The sequence below is a fragment of the Peromyscus maniculatus genome, chromosome 11, assembly GCF_049852395.1.
Source record: "Peromyscus maniculatus bairdii isolate BWxNUB_F1_BW_parent chromosome 11, HU_Pman_BW_mat_3.1, whole genome shotgun sequence".
Taxonomy (NCBI): Eukaryota; Metazoa; Chordata; class Mammalia; order Rodentia; family Cricetidae; genus Peromyscus; species Peromyscus maniculatus.
The window spans coordinates 42650128-42674834 of NC_134862.1; the positions used below are offsets into that span (position 1 = coordinate 42650128).

Consider the following 24707-nt stretch of genomic DNA (forward strand, 5'->3'; position numbering starts at 1 on the left):
CTCGACAAGACCTCGAAGAGTCCTTAAGGACACTAAGAAAGACCAGAAAGGGAGAGAGAGAGAGAGAGAGAGAGAGAGAGAGAGAGAGAGAGAGAGAACAACAACTTGGCCGCCGAGCATCTCAGGCTTGGTAAATGCTCACTCCTTCAGTGTCCGCGTCTGAGCCCCTCAGCGCTGGCCTTCTCAGTTCCTGTTTCTCTGTTCCAGGTGGCTGACAGTGACTAATGCCTGAGGGAGATTTGTGTGAAAAAGCTATCTATCTATGTCACAGCGCCCAGCCCGTGTGTCATAACTGATGCCACACAGCAGAAAGGACCCCAGTGATAGCCCCCGCTTCCCCGAGTGAGCGTGCCAAGGGCCCAGCTGGCAGTTCCGCTGCCCGAGATTGCGTGGCCAAGCAGGAGCCCCAGCACAGTCCCTGGAGGAGGCAGCCCAGGGTTCACAGTATTGGAGAAGAGCTCACAGGAAGGAGACGTTCTCAGGCAAAGAGAAAAGTCAGCTCCCTAGCAGAAGTAGGGGTTCCCTTGACCAACCCCAGGCAAAGGGTTAGGGAGGCCATTTTGGAATCCCAGGTATCCTGAAAGACCTGAGAAACGGAGGGCTTGTTTGCTTCTCTGTATTATGGTTTTAGTCAAAATGTCCCTCCCTCTCTTCCTTCCTTCCTTCCTTCCTTCCTTCCTTCCTTCCTTCCTTCCTTCCTTCCTTCCTTCCTTCCTTCCTTCCTTCCTTCCTCCCAAGACAGGATCTCATACAGACTCAGATGTCAGCCTTGAAATTCCAGCAATCCTCCTGTCTCAGCCTCCCGAGGGCTGGGATTATGGCCATACCATGTGTCAGCCATGCTCTGCTCTTCCCTGTTGTGTGACTAGACCAGCTCCCCTCCTTGGCTGTGGGGGTCAGCTGCTTCTTCCCACTGTAGCGGGACAGGAGATCAGCTCACTCTCAAAATAGGCCCAGCAGCCCTGCTCTGTCCCCTCCAGCCAAAGCCAGCCTGGCATGTCCGTTGGCTGCTAAAGGGGCCCTAATTATAGCTGTGGGGCCCCCAGGGTAGAAGCAGCTGGAGCAGAGCAGGATTGTGCCAGTCTGTGGCTGCTGCGGGCCTCCTTTGAGTGGACTTCCCCCCAGGAGTGAGGGGCTGTGAGGAGTCAACTGGCCTTATCTGAGACCTCTGACCTTGGGAGTGGCTGCCCTGCCTCTGTGCCCTTTAGGTATAGAAGCAGCTGGGCCTGGGGCCAGCCAGGAGGGTGTGTCAGTGTGGACTTTGGCCCAGGGACAGCTTCCCGGAAAGGTAACCGGGTGGGTCCTGGCTTTCTTCCCCCCCTCCCAGCCCCCAAGCTCTCTCCACTTCTCCACACCCAAAAATCCTTAGCTTGAATTCAGAGGGTGTGGCTGGGTGTGGCCCTGTCAGGGCTGACCAGGAGGAACGAACAGCAGGCCTTGGGGAGCACTTGCTGCTTGGATGTGTCCTCTGGGTTTTGCCTGTTCCCCTTTCTCACTTTTGAGGGGCTCTGAAAATCCCCTTCTCTTTCTTCTTGGGCTCTGAGCCTGTGTTGGTGTGTGCCCCTGGGGCTAGGGGAGGGACACAGACAGATGAGAAGGCTGTGGGGGGAGGGGCAAGCTGGGTGCAGAGAACTTGGTACTTCTTCCTGGTGACTTGGTTGGGTGGCCCTAGGGGGGGGGTGGGGGTGGGGGGAGGGACTACTGAGTGGAAAGGAGGCCCAAAGGAAGCATTACTGACCCTCCATGGAAATCTGAGTGTGAGAAAAGGAGCTGGCACAGGACAGAGGATGGGTGGTCACCTGGACAGTGAGATGACTTTCAGCTAAGCGAGTTTGGCCTGGATGCTGCCTGGAAATTGGGGGACCTTTTTGACTCAGGAGTTCCAGAGACGTCTCTGTGGGTTCCTGGGAGTGCCTCGTAGGAACACCCAGAAGAGGTCCTGCTTACTTTGGGACCTGTCCGGGTTCTGTGGGAGGCTTACCTAGGAACCTCCGGGCCGATACCTGACTTCCTCGAGCCCCCCAGCCCCAGAAGGCCCTTGATTTTGGTTCCCTTGTTTCCTAGGCTCTGCTTTCCAGTGCAGGTGAACAGGCTGCCTCGGGAGACCCTGCTGTGTGCCACACTCTACGCGCTGCCCATTCCCCCTCCTGGGAGTTCCTCTGAAGCCAATAAGCAGAGGCGGGTGCCTGAAGCCCTGGGCTGGGTCACTACCCCTCTCTTCAACTTCAGGCAGTACGTGAGCCCCAGGGGAGCAGCTTCTGGCCTTGGGAGGGAGCCAGCGCATGGAGATAAAAACCTGGTTGCTTACATTCGGTGTCCCCTGGGAAGGGTTGGCCACATGGAGCTCCAGAAGTCCAGAGGGCTTCAGCCTCAGTAGAGAAGCCAATGCACAGGTCTAGTGACCAGGCCTATTGGTGGAAGCTGGTGGGGGGGGGGCATGGGACAGCAGTGTTCCTGTAACACTGTAGAGGTCATCTATCCAGGCCTCTCTGCCTCATGGAGACATCCCAGCCAAGCGGTCATCCTGGTCAGGGAGTGGTGAGCTTGGAGAGGCTTTCTTCCATGGGAGCCTTCCCAGAGATTAGAATAACAGCCGGGCAGTGGTGGCGCTCGCCTTTAATCCCAGCACTCGAGAGGCAGAGGCAGAGGCAGGTGGATCTCTGTGAGTTCGAGGCCAGCTTGGTCTCCAAAGCGAGTTTTAGGAAAAGGCGCAAAGCTACACAGAGAAACCCTATTTGGAAAAATCCAGAAATAAGAGCCGTGGTCTGTGGGAAGAATCAAAAAGACAGATCGGGGAGACACTTAACTAGAAAAGGTTTGGAGACAAAAGAGCGGGAGAGAACCCCACCACTCACAGTGGTTTGCTAACTCATCTCCCTCTCCTTCTACCTCAGAGTCTTGACCTGTGGCCGGAAGCTTCTGGGCTTGTGGCCAGCCACACAGGAAAACTCCGGTGCCCGCTGGAGTGCACCTAATTTCCACCAGCCAGACAGTGTCATCCTGCAGGTGAGACCCTCTCTCCCATCCAGTTGTCACACAGCACCAAAGTCGCCTCCAAGGCCCTCGGTGAGCTCTGGGTAGGAACTGCCGGCATGGGATGATGAGATGTGACCGAGCGCTCCCGTGCATGTGAGGGCATGAGTGGAAAGTATCCGTCCCCCATTTCACATCAGCTTCTGAAGGTGAGGTCTGAGACCTTCTCTACCTAGAGCTCACCCCGTTTTGAGCCCTCATCCTTCTAGGCCTGATCCAAAAAGGTGCTTTCTCTTGGGGCCCAAGAGAAAGCAATCCCGTTAGTCACTCAGGGAACCTGTCCTCCTTGGAGGAAAGGAGAGAAGCTGCCTCACCCCTAGTTCTGACTGCCCTTTCTCAAGCCCGTGAGATGCTGTGGTCTGGAGTAGGGAATGGTAAAACTGACAGAAAATGAAATAGAAGTATACAGGAGTGCATGCTTCGGGAGGCAGGCGTTTTTGTCTTGACTCTGTGCCTAGAAAAACACCCAATTCATGCCAGGGTGCAGTGTGCACTTGCTCAGTGAGCGAGTGGAACTCCTCGGAGAACTGTATCTTTCCGCTCTGATTCGGTGGCTCAGAGCAAATGATCACAGGTTCTAGAGTTAGTAGATCCTTCACCCAAGGTGTGGTCCCAGATCCCCTCAGGCTGCAGCGCCTCCGGGACCACACTAGGGCGTCCCCAGCTTCAGCCTGGGCACTCTGTTGAGGGGTTTGAGGTAGGGCTTTTCCTGTCTTTAAGCAGCTCAAGCCAGCCTTTCCCGCCCATGTCCATTTCGCCTGGGTTCCTTTTGTTTGAGGGGAAAGGCTTGGATGAAACAGGGCGTCTCTGTGATTCCTGACTGGCCTGGAACTTACTGTGTAGATCAGGCTGCCCCCAAACATACAGTAGTACTCCTGCCTCAGCCTTTTCCCAGTGCTAGGATTCCTGGCGTAACCCACCACCACAATAGGCTTCCTGTGGTTTCCTTTCAGTTTTTGCTAAAAGTTACAGCTGGGACTTTGGGGATCCCCATGGACATCTGGGTTATTTTACAAAGAGCCTCAGGGAAGGGGAGGGAAGGACTGAGGCACCAGAGTGTGAGAGAACAGCCGGGGACCCAGGGAAGTGGCCGCTTCCGCTGCCGCCTCCACTGACACTATGTCTTCTCCTTGCTTCTTCTGCTTCTCCTCCGATCCTGTCCCAAGATTGACTTCCCCACCTCGGCCTTTGACATCAAGTTCACCAGCCCCCCCGGAGACAAGTTCAGCCCCCGCTATGAGTTTGGCAGCCTCCGGGAAGAGGACCAACACAAACTCAAAGACATCACGCAGAAGGAGTCCCTGTACTGGTAAGGCCCTGGACCTTTCCGTGTGTGACCCAGACCCCTCCATGTGTGACCCAGGCTCCCTTCCCACTGTCTGTCCACGTCAGCCTGACCTTTTCCCTCCCAGCATCTAGTCCCTGCCCTGGTGCTGGAGGACTGGAGGCAGTCGGTGAGATAGATGTCATTGCTACCGCCTAGGCACAAGGTGGTGGCAGCTCCCAAACCTTTCCCTAGTGGACGCTGGGGGAAATGGGTAGGGCCGATCAGGAAATGAGATCTGAGAATGTCCAGCCCCACACAGGTGACCTGCCCCAGACCCACCTACCAGGAGGATCAGCGCTTTGCGAGATACACTTGTCTGGTGGGGCAGCTGGTTGCTGACCTCACCTCCCTGCCCCCACCTCCTCCTACCTACCCCTTCCTTCCACACCAACAGCCTTTGCATTTTTCTGGCCTTGTCGTCACATTCCAAAAAGGATCAGGTGTCTTGGCAAGCTGGCAGCTCTCAGGGGTAAAGGAGTCCAGGCTGATCTCATCCTTGGGGCTGCTGTGTCCACCCGTGTTGGAGAGGGAGGGGGGTGAGAATGAGGGCAGTTGGGGCTCTCCCTCATCCGAGCCACTTTTCCAGGCCCTGCATAGCTCTGTGGATATGCTGGGGGGCGGGGGGGGGGGTGACGACCAGAGATGCAGACCTCCCCGCCCCCACCCCACTCCTGACCCCTCACTTCATTAGCCCCTCAGCTCCTGTCTCCCATTAGACACCTGATCTCAGGCAAGTCCCAATTAGCTACAGACCCTATAAAGCTAAGAGAAGTCCCAAGAGGCTTCTCCGCTGTCCAAACCCTGACAAGTGTTGTCCGCTGCCCTCTAGTGGCCCTACTCGGGAGTCGTACCCTCAGGGCATCCCCTGGTCGGGTTTTACTGGCCCATGCTTTCAGCCTCGGTCTGACACACGTCCCTGAGATGGGATCAGAGCTGAGATCTGGACCCTGCTTTCCAAGCTGAGCTTCACATTGCTGTCACCTGTGATCATTTTAAAATACCCGATGCCTAGTTTCTGGAGACATTCCGACTCAGTTGGCCTTGGGGTGGGACCTAGGCGCCAGAAATCACCAAGCCCCCTCAGGTGATTATAATGCACAGTGAAGTTGGGAAGCCGCCGAGTGGTAGGCAGTATGGGCAGCCATCCCCTTGGAATGTAAGTTCTCTGCCCTGGGCTCACTCCACCGCTCTCCTCGCAGGCTCTCCGATGCTGACCGGAAGCACCTGTGGGAAAAGCGCTATTACTGCCACGCGGAGGTGAGCTCCCTCCCCCTGGTGCTGGCCAGTGCACCCAGCTGGGAGTGGGCTTGCCTGCCGGACATCTATGCTCTCCTGAAGCAGTGGACACACATGAACCACCAGGATGCCCTGGGGCTCCTGCATGCCACGTGAGTGGAAGCTCCTCCTTGTCCCGGCCTCAGCCCTGCCGTCACTGATGGGCCAGTTGGGGGGCAGGTGGCACGGACATGAGTCTTCAGGGCTTTTCTAGTTTTCTTTTTGCTTTGTCTTGTGTCTTCCCCGTCTCTTAAGATTGTGCTGTCCCCTGAGTCCACCACTGTCATTTCCCATACATGCCTCACGAGGTGTCTGCGCGCTCTCCTGCTCACCCAGCACACAGCATTGAATTGCAAATATTTCAGCGTGAACTTTTTGTTAAACAAACAATTTTGGGTTTTTGTTTTTGTTTTGTTTTGTTTTGTTTGGGACAGGGTCTCATGTAGCCCTACCTGGCCTGGAATTCACTTTGCAGACCAGGCTGGCCTTGAACTCACAGATTGAGAGATCTACCTGTCTCTGCCTCCTGAGTGCTGGGATTAAAGGCGCGGGCTCTGTGCTCCAAGGGCATGCACATGATTAGCAGAGCTCAGAGTTCTATTTTTTTTTCTTTTGAGGCAAAATTTACATATGAGAAGATGCCCAAACCTCACATAATCATCCACAGTTCCAACAAATGCTTCCCCTTGTACAGCCCAAACCTTTCTCTCTGAGTTCTGATTTTAACAGTCCTCTCTCCTCTTTCTCCCAAAGAGTTCTCGGGGTCACGGGGCTGCCAGTCTGAGCTGCCCTTTTCTAGATTTTTCTTGCCATCTCAGCAATCAAAATGTACCTGCCTTTGAGACTTTTTGAGGCTACATCTTTGCTAATCCCTGCAAAACTCATTTCCCGGGCTGTCGCTTGGCTTATATAAACCCCCACAGTTCTCTATTGCTTGCCTGGCAGGCTTTGTGTTGTAGGATGTTACCAAAAAACCTGCTTCACCCACTCGAGGGCTCCTTGACGGTAGGAATTTTTAACACAGTGGGAGTTAAGGAAGAGCTTTGGGAGTGGTGTGGAGGACTTTGTTCTATTTCCTTTAAAGTGTTCAAGCAGCAAGAAAGGCTATTTTCCTGCTCTTCCCTGCCCAAGGGAGACTGTCCACGGGAGGGGGGGGGGGGGCGGACCATCCCTAAGGGCTGCCATCCAGAAGATGCCGATCTTGAGGGAGGAAGGGGATAGAACTTTTCCTTCTCCATGCCTCTGACACCCAGGCTCACGTCTCTGAGGTGCAGCCCGCAATGGGGATTATCAAGTCTCTCAACTCTTTTTTTTTTTTTAGATTTATTTATTTATTATGTATACAATGTTCTGCCTGCATGCCAGATCTCATTACAGATGGTTGTAAGCCACCATGTGGGTGCTGGGAATTGAACTCAGGACCTCTGGAAGAGCAGCCAGTGCTCCTAACCACTGAGCCATCTCTCCAGCCCCCCGCCCCCGTCTCTGAACTCTTTTACAGCTTCCCCGACCAGGAGGTGCGTCGGATGGCCGTGCAGTGGATCGGCTCGCTCTCGGACGCAGAGCTGCTGGACTACCTGCCCCAGCTCGTACAGGTGCGGGGACTCGCAGTTCCCATGCCCCGACTCGTGTTTCTACATCTGCCCTCGGAAGCCACCGTCCCAGGGCCAGTCGTCAGGGTAGATCTCGGATGGTTAACGAAGCCTCGTGTTTGCTTTCTTCTGAACAGGCCCTGAAGTATGAGTGCTACCTGGACAGCCCCTTGGTACGCTTTCTCCTGAAGCGAGCCATCTCTGACCTGAGAGTGACCCACTACTTCTTCTGGTAAACTCACGTGCAGAAAGAAGGGAGGTAGGCAGGGTCTCTAGTGCAAGCACAGTTCCCCTGTGGCAGGTAGGCGTGAGGCACTGAAAGACCAGGCTCCATCCAGTATGTTTGCTGATCTACCCTGTGGCTTTGGTCTAGAGCATCTTCCTCACGGAGGTCTTCACTCACCTCTGTGTAACTCAGGGAAGACCATCTATGCCCACCTTTTCTATCCACCAGTGGCAGAAGTATAAAGGCAAGATGAGCTATAGAAGGGCTTCAGCTCAAAGACAGGGAAGACATTCGAAGTCTATTTCCCTCCGAGGTGTGGGGTGGGCTTTGTGAGTGGAGGCAGAGTGTGACCCTTGCCTCCCTAGCTCGGTGCTGCGGCTGCTGAGTGGCCTGACCCCCCCACTGGCCCTGCCTTGCAGGTTACTGAAGGATAGTCTCAAGGACTCTCAGTTCAGCATCCGCTACCAGTACCTGCTGGCGGCCTTGCTGTGCTGCTGTGGCAAGGGCCTGAGGGAGGAGTTCAATCGCCAGTGCTGGCTGGTCAATACCCTGGCCAAACTGGCCCAGCAGGTCCGAGAGGCCACCCCGTCCGCACGCCAGGTAAGCAAGGCTCTCCCTATTTCTAGCCGAGGCTTGTGTGACTGGCAGTTTACTTCTCAGGCATCCTGAGAGGCAGGATGGAAAGGGACTGTCTCCGATCTGGAAATGAGAAGGAGGTGGCTGTTACCTGCAGGCCGTTAGCAGAGAGTCGCCAAGCTGGCCACAGCTCATGAACGTGTTTTGCTTGGCTTGCAAAATATCACTAGGATTTTGACTTGCTTAGCTGTTGGCCTTAAAGGCAAGGCATACTTGCGTGTGCTGTCCACTGCACAAGCTCAGTTGGTAGGTGAGGGCTAAGGCCCGGTCACCTTTGGCTGTGGGGAGCCATGGCTCAGGACTGGGATGGGTGACAGAAAAGGGGCACCTTTATCTGTTTGTGTGAAGGCACTTCCGGTTTCTGCCGTTTAAAACTTGGGAGATCATTGTCTGTAAATCTGGATCTTCAGCTTCTCTTAGCAAAGCCCGGAAGGACTTAGCCCTTGTGATCCCACTTGCCCTCATTCTGTGCCTGCTTCTTCCCGTCTCCTGGCTGCCTTGCCTTTGTAGGAACTCAGTTGTGCTTCCTGAGCACTGAGCAAGTCTGGGACCCAAGCGGGCGGTGGTCCTTCTTCCCAAGAGATTCTCAGATCTTGTCCCTGTTACTTAGGCACAGGACTAGGCTCCTCCCTCTGGGAGATAGATGCTTGGCCCTCAGTGGAGCCCTCTGGGCCTCTCACCTCATCCCCGCTCCCCCCCCCCCACTCCCTCTGAAGGGCATCCTTCGCACGGGCTTGGAGGAGGTGAAGCAGTTCTTTGCCCTCAATGGTTCATGCCGTCTGCCGCTTAGCCCCAGTCTGCTGGTGAAGGGCATTGTGCCCAGGGTGAGTCTCTGCTAGATGTAGAACTTCAAAGATTGGGGACCACTCTGGGGGAGGTGAGGGCCTCCTTACTCTGTCTTAGGAGAGGAGGGTGGAGGGCAGACAGATGGCCTCTTCCCAGCTTGACTGTGTGTGGACTCAGCCGACTACTGTAACTGTGTGCAGGGCAGAAGAGCTGGGTGAGAGGCTGGGTCTCCCTGGCGATGCTGAGGGTGGAGCTGGGGAAGGAGGTGAGGATGGCAGCTCTCAGCCTCACTGCCCAGCACGGGTCTGTTGGTTGGTTGTTTCGATCCATCCTCACAACTCTTAGGCATGTGGTCCGGTCCTCTTGTGGAAGTGTGGGATGTGGGGTTTACCAGACGTCACAAACTTGTAAGTTGTGTACAGAGCGAAGGGAGGAGGGTGGGCAGTGAGATGTTAGAGCCAGGGTTCTAGCAGCTGAAGCCAGGAAGGGGGTGTGGACTTTGGGTTCCTGGGAAATATGGCAGATGTCATGAGCATGCCCTGGGTGTGGACCACCCTGACATGAGTCACCGCCCTCTCCACTATACAGGACTGTTCCTACTTCAATTCCAATGCGGTCCCCCTGAAGCTTGCCTTCCAAAATGTGGATCCCCTAGGTGAGAACATCCGGGTCATCTTCAAGGTGAGGATGCTTCGACCAGCAGGGTGTGAGGGCACAGGAGGGATAGCCCCGGGACAAGCCTGGGCTATGTAGTGACTTCCAGGCCAGACTGGGCTAGATATTAAGACACTGTTTCAAAAAACATAACAAGGCAAAAACACTGTCTTGAGAAACTAATATCAAACAAACAAAAGGCGCCAAAACCAGTACTTTAGTCATGCCTATGAGAAGAAGAGAATGTTCCAGGCTGGCAGGAAAGGTCTGAACTGTTCCAGTCTCCTGTCCTCTCCTCCCTTCTCCTCCTCCACTACCTCCTCCTCCACCCTCCCTCTCTCCCCATTGCTGGGGATTGAGCTCAGGGCCTCTGAGCATCCCAGGCAATGACTCTAACCACTGAGCCATACTTCTAGTTCTCATGCCGCCTTTTATTATTGGAAAGACTATCGGGTAAAAAGGGATTCTGATAAATTCTGCGTGGCCCCAGAAGGCTAAGGGCAGTGTTAGGAGAAACAGAGGCACTGGATAGCTCAGAATATGGGAACCCTTTCTGGGAGGCAGGGCTGCTCACATAAAATGCCATGGGCAAGGCGATGCTCGGATTCTGGTAGAGGATGTGGCTGGCTGCTGGAGAGTTTATGTGAGGTGCTGGTTACACTAGATGGATCTCCTGTTTTCCCTCTGACTGGCTCCTCCGTGGTGCTGAGAAAGAAACAAATGAGACTCTCAGAGGATGCTCTGCAGAGGGGCAGGCAGTATGCGCCTACCCGGGGCTCAGGAATAGAATGTGGGCTCAGCACGCACAGGGCTCCCGGTTCTCTGGGACGAGAGCCTTATAGCACAAGTTTGCTGTGTACTGTAGTTAGTTTCTGATCTGGTAGAAATGTTCAAGTTTTTTTTAAAGGCCTGGCGAACCAGACATGGTGGTGTGTATCTGTAATCCAGTACTCACAGGCGGAGGGCAGGAAGATTGCTGGTCAAAACCAGCCTGGGCTGCCCAGAGAGAACTTGTCTCAAACAAACAGGTCTAGTGATCAGGAGGGTTTCTTGCAGAAAAGGAACCATAATTCAGTTCAGATGAGGATGCAGCCATGGGGGTTGGGGGGCACAGCAGGGGGCAGACTGCAGAGATCAGCGGTACTGCTCCTGTTCCTTAACCTCAACCTCGTGAGGGCCAGATCAACAGGTGAGTGACAGAGAACCAGAGAACTGCGGTCTCTCCGCTGCTGCTGCTGCTGCTGCACTTTGGAACGCTGTGGGGTCTGGGAGCCTGGAGGAGGGAGCGGAAATGGATCTTAATCACCTCTCTTCCCTCTGCAGTGTGGGGATGACCTTCGCCAGGACATGCTCACCCTGCAGATGATTCGAATCATGAGCAAGATCTGGGTGCAGGAGGGGCTGGACATGCGCATGGTCATTTTCCGATGCTTCTCCACGGGCCGAGGGAGAGGTCAGTGGGGAGTCGGGCAGGGCATCCCTTCCCTCACTGCCTGCTTTCCCAGCATGAACAATGGAGAACAGAAGGGCAGGACTGTTCCATGAGAAGATGTGGGGTGACTTGAAAAAGAAAGCAAAACAAAACAGACCTGGAGGCATAGCAACCTCTGTGGACTTTGGATCTTGATCAAGCAAGCCGATTGTAGTTTTGAGATGGCTGTAGGAAAATTTGAAAATAGGCTGGCTTCAAAGGCCACTGTTAAGTTTTTTTGGATGTGACAGGTATGTGGTTATTATGTTCTTGTTCATTATATTTAAAAGAATATTGCGCTGGGCGGTGGTGGCACACACCTGTAATCCCAGCACTTGGGAGGCAGAGGCAGTCGGATCTCTGTGAGTTCGAGGCCAGCCTGGTCTACAAACAAGTTCCAGAACAGCTAGGACTGTTACACAGAGAAACCCTGTCCCAACAAATAAATAATTAAGTAAATAAATAAAAACGTATCTATTGCATGAAGTGGCGTGTCTAAAGCAGAGTGTGGTAACAACACACCTATAATCCCAGCTCTCAGATGAGGCAGGAGGATCAGAAGTCCGAGGCCAGCTTGGGCTACAGAGGGGGACCCTCCAGCTGGAACAACAAGAAGTAGGAAGCTCACTGGGTAATGGAAGATGAAATGAAATTAGCCAAAGTGTTGGTGATTGCTGAAGCTGGGTGGTGGCTACATGAGAATTGATTAAAAGCCCTGTATATATTTTAAGAGTTTCATAGTAAAATCTGAAAAGAACAAAAAGAAGCAACCTCATGACCTGGGGAAGCCTAGAGCCAGTCTAGACTATGCGGTGTGGGCGTGGTCTTCTTACCATCCTCCATCATGGAATCCTCCTACTGGCGAACTTTGTCCAAATGCTCCGGGGCTTTGCTCATGGGGAGCGTCTAGTCCAGCGAAGATAGCCGTCCTCACTCTGTTCTGCAGCCTGAGTCTGACCCCTTCTCCCTCAGGGATGGTGGAGATGATACCCAACGCTGAGACCCTGCGCAAGATCCAGGTGGAGCATGGGGTGACTGGTTCCTTCAAGGACCGTCCCCTGGCCGACTGGCTGCAGAAACACAACCCTGGGGAGGATGAGTATGAAAAGGTAGGTGACTGCGGCTTATGGCTCCGCCACCACCAGACCCGCACGCACACAGATTAGCCAGCTCAGCTTTGCTGAAGGATGTGCTCTTCGTGGACCGATGCTTCTCTGTAGCTAGAGATGGGTCAGATGACGGCTGTAAATTAACCGCATCTTTTGATATTGGTCAGATATCATTTTAACTAGCCCAACCCCCCTTTTTTGTGGGCATGAGTCAGGTGCCCCCCCCCCTTGCTCCAAGCCATGGGGCTGGTATGCAAGACTGTAACTTGAAGCCAAGATTGAGGCTAGTGATGCGGACAAAGAGGCCTGGCTGGCCCCTGACTGGAGGGAAGAAGGTGAGCTACCAGGGAACGCAGAGCCTTGGTGGTCTGCTGTTACCCACGGCCAGTCCGCAGCTTCATGACTGTAGTCTTTGGATTAGTGAAGTTTGGGGTGAGAGTGGAAAGGGGCAGCTTACAATAAAAATACCAGACTGGGGCACACACTTTTAATCCCAGCACTCAGGAGGCAGAGGCAGGTCGATATCTCCGAGTTTCAAGCCAGCCACGACTACATAGTGAGACTCTGTCTCAAAAACAAACAAAAATGCCAGAATTTTAATTTCTAAAAGGCTTGCTTCTAGGAAATATAAATAGTAATTTACGTTGATCAATGCATTTTATTCCGGAAGGAAGACGTGCAGGCATCCAAATTATAACCAGAATATGTCTGATGGGTGTGTGATCGGGTCTTAAATGGAAATGGCCCTAGTGAGTTTGTGGTTCCCCAGGGTTTGTTTGTTTGTTTGTTTGGTTTTTCTTTTTTTAAAGATTTATTTATTTATTTATTTATTTATTATGTATACAGAAGAGGGCGACAGATCTCATTACAGATGGTTGTGAGCCATCATGTGGTTGCTGGGAATTGAACTCAGGACCTCTGGAAGAGCAGTCGGTGCTCTTAACCTCTGAGCCATCTCTCCAGCCCAGTTGGTTGGTTTTTCAAGACAGGGTTTCTCTGTGTAGTTTTGGTGCCTGTCCTGCATCTCACTCTGTAGACCAGGCTGGCCTCGAACTCACAGAGATCCGCCTGCCTCTGCCTCCCGAGTGCTGGGATTAAAGGCGTGCGCCACCACCGCCCCGCGTGGTTCCCAGGGTTTCATCCCTTAGCCCCGCTGTACTCTCTAACACACTCTTGACTGACATGCCCTCTGTTACGCCCTCTATCCCTGCTCACCTACGGATGACTCCAAAGCCCTTCTTGTAGCCCCCTTCTCCATGCAGCCTAAGCCTCTCTAGCCCTGGGCTGCTGGAGTCCTCTGCTGCTTCTCCGCTGTCACCAGACTCCGTGGAGGCAAAGCTTAGTCGTGCCCCCCCCACCTCCCCCCCCCCCCCCCCCCGTTCCTACTCCCCTCCTGAGGCCTGCTTGTTTTGTGCTTCCCGTCAGTAAATGTAGGATGCTGCAGTCACCCACACCAGAGCCACCGGCTTCTTCATGGTCCCTCTGCCTGGTTTCAGGGACTTAAGTCCAGAGCCGTTCATGTCACAGCTTTGCTCCGGGTTTTTCAGAGGCCCCTCCCAGATGAATCCCACCTCTCCATCCCTGCCTTTGTCACCCAGCCTGGCCAGCCCCAGTCTCCTGCCCTGATCACTAAGGCTCCAGTGTAGGGACCACGTGCTCGTGTTCAGCGCCTTTAGACGATGATACCCTTTGGCCTAGAAACTCGTTCCCTCTTCCTCAGCCTCAAACGCTGCTCCTTCTACATCATGTGACTCCACCTTGGAGAGGACTGTTGCTTCTTCTCTCCCTCCTCCAGACCCGTGTGCTATTTATGCTCACGTGGTTTTTCAGGTGTCGAAGGCCCCTCATAGCAAGTGCTGTGCTAGGTGTTGGATTGTAATCACTCCACGCCAGTGTGCTAGCAAGTCACAATCTCCACGCCAGTGTGCTAGCAAGTCACAATAAACGTGGAAGTGTCTACAAGCAGGCGCATACCTGGAAGCTGACTCTCTTAATTTTGTTTTTTCCCCTTTTGGTTTTTCAGACAGGACCTCACTCTGTAGCACAGCTCAGGCAGGCCTGAAACTCACAATCCTCCTGCCTCAGCTTCCTGAGTGCTGGGATTGTAGGGATGAGGCGCGGTGCTAGTAGTCTCTTATGGTAATGCCTAGAAAAGAACGTGACTACACGCAGGAAACGGCACCCATATTTCACCAGTGAGACCCTCAGGTTAGGAGGGGGACCCCATATAAATTGAGGTTCATACCTGCCCAACTCAGGGAGGAGGTAGGGGAGTGCAGTCATTACTGGTGGGCACCAGTACAGCTTTTTATGATCCGCCGGAGGCCTCATCTAAGATAGAAAGAATACCTATGACAGGTTAATGGAGACGGTAAGCCAAAACTGGGACTGGATGGGCTATGCTCCTTACCAAGTGGTTTCTTTTCATTCATAGATTTTTGCTTTCTAAGAAATGGTCTTTCCATTACAGAAGCTGAATTCTGTGACTTCTGTTTTGAGAGTCACTATGTAGCTCTGGCTGGCCTGGAACTCATTATGTAGACCAAGTCAGCCTAATACTCACAGAGACCTACCTCTGCCTCCCAAGTGCCACCACACCTGGCCCTCTCCTCCTTTTTTTTTTTTTTTTTTAATGTAAAGCATTTTTTAATTGTGAGATGGGGTGAATCCATGCTAAGCATTAACTATACAATGATTTTGTGATGTTCTTTTGAGACTGGGTCATATATAGTCTAGGTTGGTCTCAAACTAGCCACATAGTGGATGGACCCTTCTCCCGCATGTGCAAAGTCCTGGATTTGCACAGCCCTACGGTGCTGAAAACAACCCCCTTAAAACATCAAACCAAAGAGTAGACTTGGTGTCTCGTGCCTTTAGTCCTGACACTCAGGAGGCTGAGACAGGAGGATCATAATAAGTTTGATCTAGATATTCCAGGCCAGCCAGGGCTACAGAATATAATACTGTCTGAAAAAGAAATAAGTGGTCCAAAAAAAAAAAAAAAAGTGGATATGTTGCACGCCTTTAATCCCAGCACTTGGGAGGCAGAGGCAGTCAAACCTATGAGTTCCAGGCTAGCCTGGTCTACAGAGTTCCAGGACAGCCAGGGCTACACAGAGAAACCCTGTCTCACAAAACTAAAACATCAACAACAAAACAAATAAGCAACCAAGAGTGTATTTTCTTAAACATTAGCTTCTAAAACTTTGCTTGTCAAGTATATATTCTCAAATTTCAATAAACCTACATCTGAGTCCCATTTCAGCAATATGTAAAAATGTGATTTTTTTTAAATTACTTTATCTTTATTCCTCCCTCTGTGGAGTGTGGTTTGTGATAGCAGAATATTCACAGTATTATTGAATTCTTTTTTGAGACAGAGTCTCATGTAGCCCAGGATGTCCTTGAGCTTGCTGTGTAGATGGGGATTATCTTGAATTTAAGTGTGAGGATGATAGGCATGAGATACCTGGTGTAGTCGAATTATTGCAATTTTTTGTTTTTGTTTTCGTGTGTGTGTGTGTGTGTGTGTGTGTGTGTGTGTGTGTGTGTGTGCATGAACGTGAGTGGGCTAAGTGCACACGCCCATGGGTGAGCATGCTAATGCCAAAGCAAGACACCAAGTGTCTTTCTCTGTCACTCTGTCCTTTACTGTCTTTAGGTAGGGTCTGTTGAGGAAGGAACTGGAAGCTTGCTCTTGTGGGGAGGTTGGCTAGTGAGCGCTCAGCCTGTCTGTGTCCCATCACATTGGGGTTGCAGGCACGCACTGCCATACCTAGCTTTTTGCATCGGTCCTGGGGATTCCAACTCAGGTCTTCATGCTTGTAGCACAAGTGCTCCTACCTCAGCCCCTCCCACCCCTTGAGCCCCAAAATATCTCTAACACATTTTACCAAATAGAGATGTCTGATTTTCAAGTGCAAAACAGTACAGGAAGTGTGACGCTGTCTCAGCTCTTCTTTGAAGCGCAGGGTTTTAATTAGGGAAGCATCTAGCTGGTCCCAAACGCTAAGGGAATGGAGTGTTATTTGGGGCAGGAAGAAGGGCCATGTACCAGGCTTTTTCTTTGGGGCCACCAGCCAGCTCCCAAATCATAACACAGAGACTTAATTTTGAATGCCCAGCCTAGCTTAGGCATATTTCTGGCTAGCTCTTTTAACTTAAAGTAGCCTATTTCTCGGTATCTACCTTTGGCCTCGGGGCTTTTTACCTTTCTTACTTTTGTGTATCTTACTTTCACTGTTTCTCTGTGTCCAGCTGGCATCTGCCTGGCATCTTGCCCTGGGCATGTCTTTTCCTTCTCTTTGTCCTTGAGCCTAGATTTCTCCTCCTATGTATTCTATCTGCCTGGCAGCCCTGCCTAGCTATTGGTTGTTCAGCTCTTTTTTTTTTTTTTTTGGTTTTTCGAGACAGGGTTTCTCTGTGTAGCTTTGCGCCTTTCCTGGAACTCACTTGGTAGCCCAGGCTGGCCTCGAACTCACAGAGATCCGCCTGCCTCTGCCTCCCGAGTGCTGGGATTAAAGGCGTGTGCTACCACCGCCCGGCCTGTTTGTGGGGCGTTTACCCACCACCCCCACAGCTTCCCAGAGTTTTCTTGAGTGCGAGCAGCAGGAAATATTAGATAGAAGGATTTATAGCGGAGCATCTTGCGGAGATAAACAGATAGAAAATAAAGGATAGCCTCGAGAGGGCCTGGAACCTATTCCAACGGGCCCGGACTGTCTCTGGTCCAGGGTTTTTATAGAGACGCCAAGGGGTGGAGCAAAAGACCTCCTCCCCCAGCACAGCCAAGTGCAGGCCATCTCAGACACCTGCACTCAGGCCCGTGGTCCTGATCATCCTCTATGCGGACCTGCTGGGTAAAGCCACGAGGAACCCCAGAACGGACTCCCACACCTGTTCAGCTCTTTAATAGACCAATCAGGTGCTTTAGGCAGGCATGGTGAACAACATGCAACATGTCTTTACATCATTAAACACACGTCCTTGCATCGTTAAACAAATGCAGCAGAAACAAATGTAACACATCTTTGCCTAGTTAAAATAAGATTCTACAACAGGGTCAGGTGCCCTGAGTTCTGATACTCAGCATCCACCCTTGAGTCGGGGTTATCACGAGCTGCTGGAAAAGTTTTAAGCATCAGCCTTTCTGTTCACTAAGGTCTCCCAATCTGAACTGCACATGCCCACTGTCTTTCCAGCCAAAAACAAACAAACAAACAAACAAACAAATTCAGATGAAGGGTCTATATAGTAGACATATAAACCTTCCATGTCCTACTTCAGAATACGTGCACGAGGGAAGGTGTTTCTTTGTGCATAAGCCTGTGCTTTGGTATAGGATGAGGATGAGCAGCAGGCAGGTGCTGGGTGCTGCTGGAGTTCACGTGAGAGAGAAACGTCAGAACTGGCCATGGCCCCACCTCCTGCCTCCACTCTCCACAGGCTGTGGAGAACTTCATCTACTCCTGCGCTGGCTGCTGTGTGGCTACGTACATCTTGGGCATCTGTGACAGACACAATGACAACATCATGCTGAAGACCACCGGGCACATGTTCCATATAGATTTCGGCCGCTTCCTGGGCCACGCGCAGATGTTTGGCAATATCAAGAGGTAAGTGGCCCTCCGTGTGAAAGGCAAGAGTGGTTCAGAGCTGGGGCACAATGCTGTGATCCAAAGCAACTGGGCCTCAGAGCACTGACCCTGGGCGGGCCACTCTGAAGAAGAGGAGACTGATAAGGAGCTCAAGTCCATGCAGAGTCTTGTGGAAGGTGAGGATCGGCTGATCCCATGATGAGGGGCTGAGGACTGAGCAAAGGGGCAGGCACCTGAGCTTCAGCAGGGACCCCAGTTGGGTAGCTGGGGGAAAGCGTCACTAGTTCCCCGGTTAGAACCCATGATGAGGGCTGAAGGAGAGCAGACTCTGGTGATGCTCCTGGTGGAGCTTACAAGGTGACCTCCCTTCTCCATGTTGACCTTCTCCCTGTCTGTTCCCTTGGCTCAGGGACCGCGCCCCCTTCGTCTTCACCTCGGACATGGCGTATGTCATCAACGGGGGTGACAAGCCTTCCAGCCGCTTCCATGATTTTGTTGACCTTTGCTGCCAAGCCTACAACCTCATTCGCAAGCACACCCACCTCTTCCTCAACCTTCTGGGCCTGGTGAGGAGCTCATCTCTTTGTGACCTTCCTTATTACCTGGCTCCATCTTTAAGACTGCCCGGGATTTTTTCCAGAGGGTTCCTGGAGATCCACGTCTCTCAGTTGTGTTCCCTGTCTCCCCTAAAGGCAGGGACCCAAACTGCTAGGAACAGTGATGCCTGACCCCCTCCCTTGTGGCCCTCTAACCCCTGCCCACAGCATCTGTCTATAACCCCAAGAGATCATGGAACCCAGTACAGGAAACCTTGCCTCAGGGTAGAAGACAGGCCCTCCTTTCTTCTTCTAGATGTTGTCCTGTGGCATCCCTGAGCTCTCCGACCTGGAGGACCTCAAGTATGTGTATGATGCCCTGAGGCCTCAGGACACAGAGGCCAATGCCACCACCTACTTCACAAGGTAACACACAGCACGAACCAGTGCTGCCCACCCAAGTGGTTCGCAGGCCGCTGAGTTGGCAGGGCAGGTTGGGCAGCGGGAAAGGCTTAGTCCAACTGGCAGGGCCAGGACTTGGATCTCCTGTCCCGGGTTTGCCTTGGTAATCATTTTGTTCCTGTTTACATTCTGGGGCTAATGTGTGTAAGTAGGGCTATTAGCATCTCTCCCCTCCTCCTCCTCCCCCTCCTCCCCCTCCTCCTCCCCTCCTCCCCCTCCTCCCCCTCCTCCTCTTCCTCCCCTCCTCCTCCCCCTCCTCCTCTTCCTCCCCCTCCTCTTCCCCACCTCCTCATCCCCACCTCCTCCTTTCCTCCTCCTCCTCCTCCTCCTCCCTCCTCTCCCTCCTCTCCCTCCTCCTTCTCCTCCTTCTGCCAACTTCTGCCTCCCAGCTGCTGGGATTAAAGGTGTGCGCCACCTCTGCCTGGCTCTTATCTGGGTTCCTACCAGATCTCAATTAGAGACTTTGTCTAGGAGGCAGTATAGAAGCTGGATTTCATAATAGGTTTTATTTATTCATTTATTGTTTTTCAAGACAGGGTCTTTCTGTGTAGCCCGGGCTGTCTTAGAATTTCTTCTGTAGACCAGGCTAGCCTTGAAGGAGCTCAAAGATCCACCTGCCTCTGCTGGAATCGCACCCAGTTTATGATATTTTCTAGCTCTTTCGGTCAGACTCGTCCCCTTCCAGGAGACATCTCTTAGAAGTTAGTCTTTTTGAGCAGGGCCTGGTATGGCACTGGGATTCCACTTGATAGTACTGTTTAGACATTTGCTGTCCCAAGTTCCCTCCTACCTTGTTTTGAGTGTCTTTGGCAGGAGGAATAAGAACTCAGGATTCGCAAACACAAACTGCATGACACAATTGTGTCAATCATGTGCTCCATGAGACTATTACATTGGGAACGTAATTTGATCTGGTGGTTAATTTCAGGACTCAGGGCTGGGCAAGGTAGCCCACACCTGTAATTCTAGTACTTGGGAAGCTGAGACAGGAGGATCGCCATGAATTTGAGGGCAGCCTGGGCTACATAGTGAGATCCTGCCTATGTATGAGATCCCCACCCCCCATCCCTTCACCCCCAAATCTCAGGACTTTGGGAATATCTTTTTAGGTAGTTGTCAAGGCAGAGGGAGGTTGGGTCCGTGGTTACATCCTTTGTTTCCCATCCTGCACAAACAGGTTGATAGAGTCCAGCCTGGGCAGCGTAGCCACGAAACTCAACTTTTTCATCCATAACCTGGCTCAGATGAAGTTCACGGGCTCCGATGACCGGCTGACCCTCTCCTTTGCGCCCCGAACACACACGCTCAAGAGCTCTGGCCGCATCAGTGATGTTTTTCTCTGCCGACATGAGAAGGTCTTCCACCCCAGCAAGGGCTATGTGAGTGTTCACCCCTCTGACGCTCCGTTGCTTCTTGTCCACCCATCTTCTGGGGGTTCACTCTTCCTTCACACCTGGGCAGTGGGCCCTGGAGTTTACCCAGGCTCTTGCACTGGGAATAATTCCAGACAGACCAGTTCCTTCCATTGAGTGATCTGCATTGGTTCAGGCAGCTGAGCTGGTTTGTAAGCCTGTGAACCACATGTCCTGGGAGACACAGGCAGAGGTCTCTGCTTTCGGGTTCCTGCCTGTATGCAGCCCACCCCTCTTTTCTCCACTGGAGACTCTTCTGAGACCCTTGTCCTTCTGGACAGCACCACGCCCACACACTCACACAGTCACACGTGCACGTCTGCTCCCCTGTCCCCTCTAGGAGGCAGGTGTACTCTGAGTTTTGGCCTTTGCAGATATACGTGGTGAAGGTGATGAGAGAGAACGCTCATGAGGCAACGTACATCCAGAGGACGTTCGAGGAGTTCCAGGAACTGCACAATAAGCTGCGCCTGCTCTTCCCTTCCTCCTTCCTGCCCAGGTAGCACCCACCCCCCGCCCCACCCCCCGCCCCAAATGCACACACCGTTCTGCGCGCCTGCGCATGCGCGCGCGCGCTTCCATCCTCTTGAGCTCAAAGATACTGGGGAGGGAGGAAGATTGGAGCTAGCAGGCTTGCCGTTTCAGGAAGGACTCCACGAAAGTGAGGGTCTCTACCTGCTTTACTCTGCCAGGTAGTGGGGTTGGTGACGAGTGCGCCCCCTGCTGGCTGTAATTGCCAGCCAGCCCAACAGCCTTGCGGAAAAACAAAACAAAACCCGGAAGCACCAGCCAGAAAGCAAGCCAGCTGAGCTGAAAGCAGGGGCACTGGGTGCATCTGAACATGACTCAAAGTTTATAACTTATCAAGGGATTATGCCGTTTTTTTCCTAATAGATAAAGTGTGACACACACACACACACACACACACACACACACACACACACATTCAGCCTTGAAAGGGACCTTTGACACCTACATCACAGATGAGCCTAAATGAAATAGTCCAGTCACAAGAAGATAAAAAGCTATGTGGCCCTACTTATCGGAGTCCCCTAGAGCAGTCAGAGCCCTGGGGACTGAATGCAGAATCGGTGGTTGAGATCTAACAGGTGTGATGCTTTAGTTCTGCAAGATGAAAGGATTCTGGACCTGGCTTCTGGGGACATTCATGCAGCATTGTGAATGTCCTCAATGCCACAGAACCGTACCTAGAAGTCTTTAAATGCTTGATGATTAAAATGCTGCAATTGTCTGGGGTCCCAGGAAAAGAGAGAGAGAAAGAGAGAGAGATGGGGAGAGAGAGAGAGAGAGAGAGAGAGAGAGAGAGAGAGAGAGAGAGAGATTAAGAAAGAGATAGAAATAGACTAACCCACAGTCGTGAGCACAGATTGGGAATTCTGATAGGAGTCAGGGAAGCAAGGGTCCCCCAGAAGAGAAGCAGCTGGGAATTGAGGATCAGGTAAATAAAAATGCAAAGGAAATGTCTAAAATCTTCATACTCACTCCCCATCCCCCTGTGTCCCTTGTCTTCCTGTCCTTCCAGCTTCCCTAGCCGCTTTGTGATTGGCCGCTCCCGGGGAGAGGCAGTGGCTGAGCGGCGGAGGGAGGAGCTAAATGGCTACATCTGGCACTTGATCCACGCAGCTCCTGAGGTGGCTGAGGTGAGTGCGTGGGTGTAGGATGTGAAAGGAGGGGCCTGAGTTGTGGGGAGGTCATCCGGGTCTGTCTGCCTAGTGAATGACCAGTGCTGGCTATATGGCTCTACTGAGGATTAGGAGAGCTCAGGTCCGTGGTGGATCGAGCCTCAGGCCTAGGTTTTTTCATTTCCTGTATTTATTAGAAACACTCTTCCAGAGAAAGGCTTGTGTTTCAGCCCCAGGCTAACCCTGTCATATCTCCCCAAACTGGTGTGCTGATCAGGGAATAGAGAAGACAGGGGAAGACAGGTGCTGGTGCATGCCTTTAATCCCAGCACTCAGGGAGGAAGAGGCAGGTGGATCTCTATGAATTCGAGGCCAACCTGGTCTACAGAGTGAGTTCCAGGACAGCCAGAGATACACAGAGAAACCCTGTCTCGAAAAATCAAAACAAAGAAAAGAAGACAGGAGTGGAATAGACGGCTTTCGACCTGAAGTGGCCTGTTTTGTTTTGTTTTTTACTTATTTTTGTCCATTTATATTTTTTGATACGTGGTCTCACTCTCAAGAACTCACTTTGCAGACCAGGTTAGCCTTGAACTTGTAACACTCTTCTTCCTTTTGTTTCTTGATTGCTGAGATTACAGGAATTTGTTCCCCAACCCACCCAACCATTGGCTAGTTTTTTTTCTTAAAAAACAAACAAACAAAAATGTATGTGTGTGTATGTGTGTGTGTCTGTCTATCTGTATGTCTGTGTATCTTACTGGAGTGGCCCTGTTTTCTGGTCTGTTCCAGTGTGATCTGGTATACACCTTCTTCCACCCCCTTCCCCGGGATGAGAAGGCTTCAGGCACCAGCCCAGCTCCAAAGTCCTCAGGTACGGTACCTTCCTGGTGTCAGTCCCCCCAAAACACATCCCCACCTCTTTGTCAACTTTCTTTCCTGTTCAGTTGCTTACTTTTGGGGGACTCTGGTTTTCCATTCGGGCTGTGCTGTCCACAGCTCTGTGGCTGAGTTCCCTAGGGATGGGTATTTATTCAGTGATAGCCCCTCTCAGATTGGGTCCACTCATCCCAACCCAACTCTGCGTTGCATTCCAGACCCACGTGAGTATCAGAAACCAGACAGACTGGGGCAGGACTTCAGGAAGAAAGTAGAAATGTCTGCCTGGCCCCAGTCAGGGGCACTTCTGGCCTATGGATCTTTCTCAGCTTCCTTTTTCCCTACAGATGGGACATGGGCCCGGCCGGTTGGAAAGGTGGGTGGGGAGGTGAAGCTGTCCATTTCCTACAAAAACAACAAGCTCTTCATCATGGTGATGCACATCCGGGGCTTGGTAAGTGCAGGCACGGCCCTCATCGGGTCCTTCCTCTCTCTGCTGGTAGTTTTTGGGCGAGTCAGTTCCCTGCTCCCGGATAATGAGGGTAACCACAGATGTTTACTGAGCCTCCGCCACAGGCTGCCCATGCCAGGCCTGCGGTTGACCAGGCGATTCAAGACACAGCTGCTTGCTTGCTGTGGTCTATGCGGCCGTATCCTGAGCACTGTGAGCCTCTTTATAAGATGATGTTGGTGCCTCTCTTCAGGGGTTGCTGTGGGGATGAAGTGAGATAATCCATGAGATGCACTTGCCTTTCTGGGTAGTACTGTTGTTATGGTAATTATGGTTTTATAAAAGAGAGGCCCAGGGGACTTGCTACCTGATTACAGTAATAGATAAATATAGATAGGTGAGTCTAGACAGGGCAGCCGCTGGGCTTCCTTCAGGCATATTCCAGGCAGTATATAATTAATTTTGGCACAGGGTCTAAGGATATCATGAATGGGAAAGGAACTTTTGTTGAACATTTACAATACCCAGCATCTGATGTTGCTTATTTTGAAGACTGGAGCACCAAGTCATAGCAGAAGCGTGTACTTTGGAGTCAAAGAAACCTTGGTTTCATGTTCACGTTGGGCTATCACTCACTCATTCCTTCAACAAATGTTATCTGGTGCCTACTAATACATTAGCCCTTGATGCAGGAGAAGTCAGACCACCGCTGTGCCCCAGGGTGCTTACAGTCCACTTAGAAAGGGCAGACTATAGAATAGACAGGGAGAATAAATGGTGTGTCAGTGGGTTGAGAACTGTACAAGAAATAAAGCAGACCAGGAGTCCTGTGGGAAAGAGGAGGCCTCAGTTAGGTCTAAAAGCCCAGACTCCAGGAGAAAGCCTGTGTGTGTGTGTTCTAGTTCCCATTGGCTACAGCCCAGGGTGAAGGGTGAAGAAACCAATGGGCGTATAGTAAGGCTCTGGCTTCAGTCCTGATGGAAATTCTTAGAGGTCTTTGGGTAAATGTGCTGTATTCTGACTTAAGTGTCAAGTTTTTTAATTTACTTATTTATTTTTGTGAGACAGGCTTTCAATCTAGTCCAGACTAGCCTGGAACTGAAACTCCATGTAGCCCATCTGGCCTTGACCACAAGGCAGTCCTCCTGACTCGGCCTTCCAAGTACTAGGGTTTCAGTCATGAAATGCTACTCTCAGCTTTGACTTAAGGATGAGTTTGGAGACCGTGGGTTGGACCCAGGTACTAAAAACAAACAAAAACTAGAACAGTCAACTTGAGTGAATCAGTAGTCCAAGGACCTTGAGCAAGCAAGCTCTTCTCTCTGACTCATACATCCCTCTACCTGTTAGGACTTAAAAGGGACCAAATGACAAAATAGCATGGAGAGGAGATGCCTGGGGAGACTTGATACCCAGGGAGAGTTCACTTATACTCTATTGTAAGCCAGGAAATAGTGATGCATTCCTTTGATCTCAGCACTCAGGAGGCAGGGACAGGTAGCTGGATCTCTGTGAGTTCAGACTGGTCTCTATAGTGAACTCTAGGACAGCCAGGGCTATGTAGAGAGACCCTGTCTCAGAAAACTAAAACTGAAAAATTACACACATTACGTGTATG

At 51.9% G+C, this 24707-nt stretch overlaps 1 protein-coding gene across 4 annotated transcripts in view; it reads left to right on the plus strand.

Moving 5' to 3' along the window:
• The window catches only part of Pik3c2b (phosphatidylinositol-4-phosphate 3-kinase catalytic subunit type 2 beta), a 67888-nt gene that overhangs the window by 39383 nt on the left and 3798 nt on the right, over positions 1-24707 (plus strand). For all 4 annotated transcript variants that reach the window (XM_015986747.3, XM_006993231.4, XM_015986748.3 and 1 more), the window contains 19 exons: positions 2065-2232; positions 2895-3006; positions 4200-4342; positions 5560-5748; positions 7137-7230; positions 7365-7459; positions 7873-8053; positions 8806-8913; positions 9464-9556; positions 10853-10982; positions 11973-12109; positions 17555-17724; positions 18116-18272; positions 18559-18668; positions 19882-20083; positions 20491-20615; positions 21660-21777; positions 22552-22633; positions 22986-23092. In XM_015986747.3, coding sequence (XP_015842233.1) covers positions 2065-2232; positions 2895-3006; positions 4200-4342; positions 5560-5748; positions 7137-7230; positions 7365-7459; positions 7873-8053; positions 8806-8913; positions 9464-9556; positions 10853-10982; positions 11973-12109; positions 17555-17724; positions 18116-18272; positions 18559-18668; positions 19882-20083; positions 20491-20615; positions 21660-21777; positions 22552-22633; positions 22986-23092 — 2521 coding nt within the window. The remainder of the gene's footprint in view (positions 1-2064; positions 2233-2894; positions 3007-4199; positions 4343-5559; positions 5749-7136; positions 7231-7364; positions 7460-7872; positions 8054-8805; positions 8914-9463; positions 9557-10852; positions 10983-11972; positions 12110-17554; positions 17725-18115; positions 18273-18558; positions 18669-19881; positions 20084-20490; positions 20616-21659; positions 21778-22551; positions 22634-22985; positions 23093-24707) is intronic.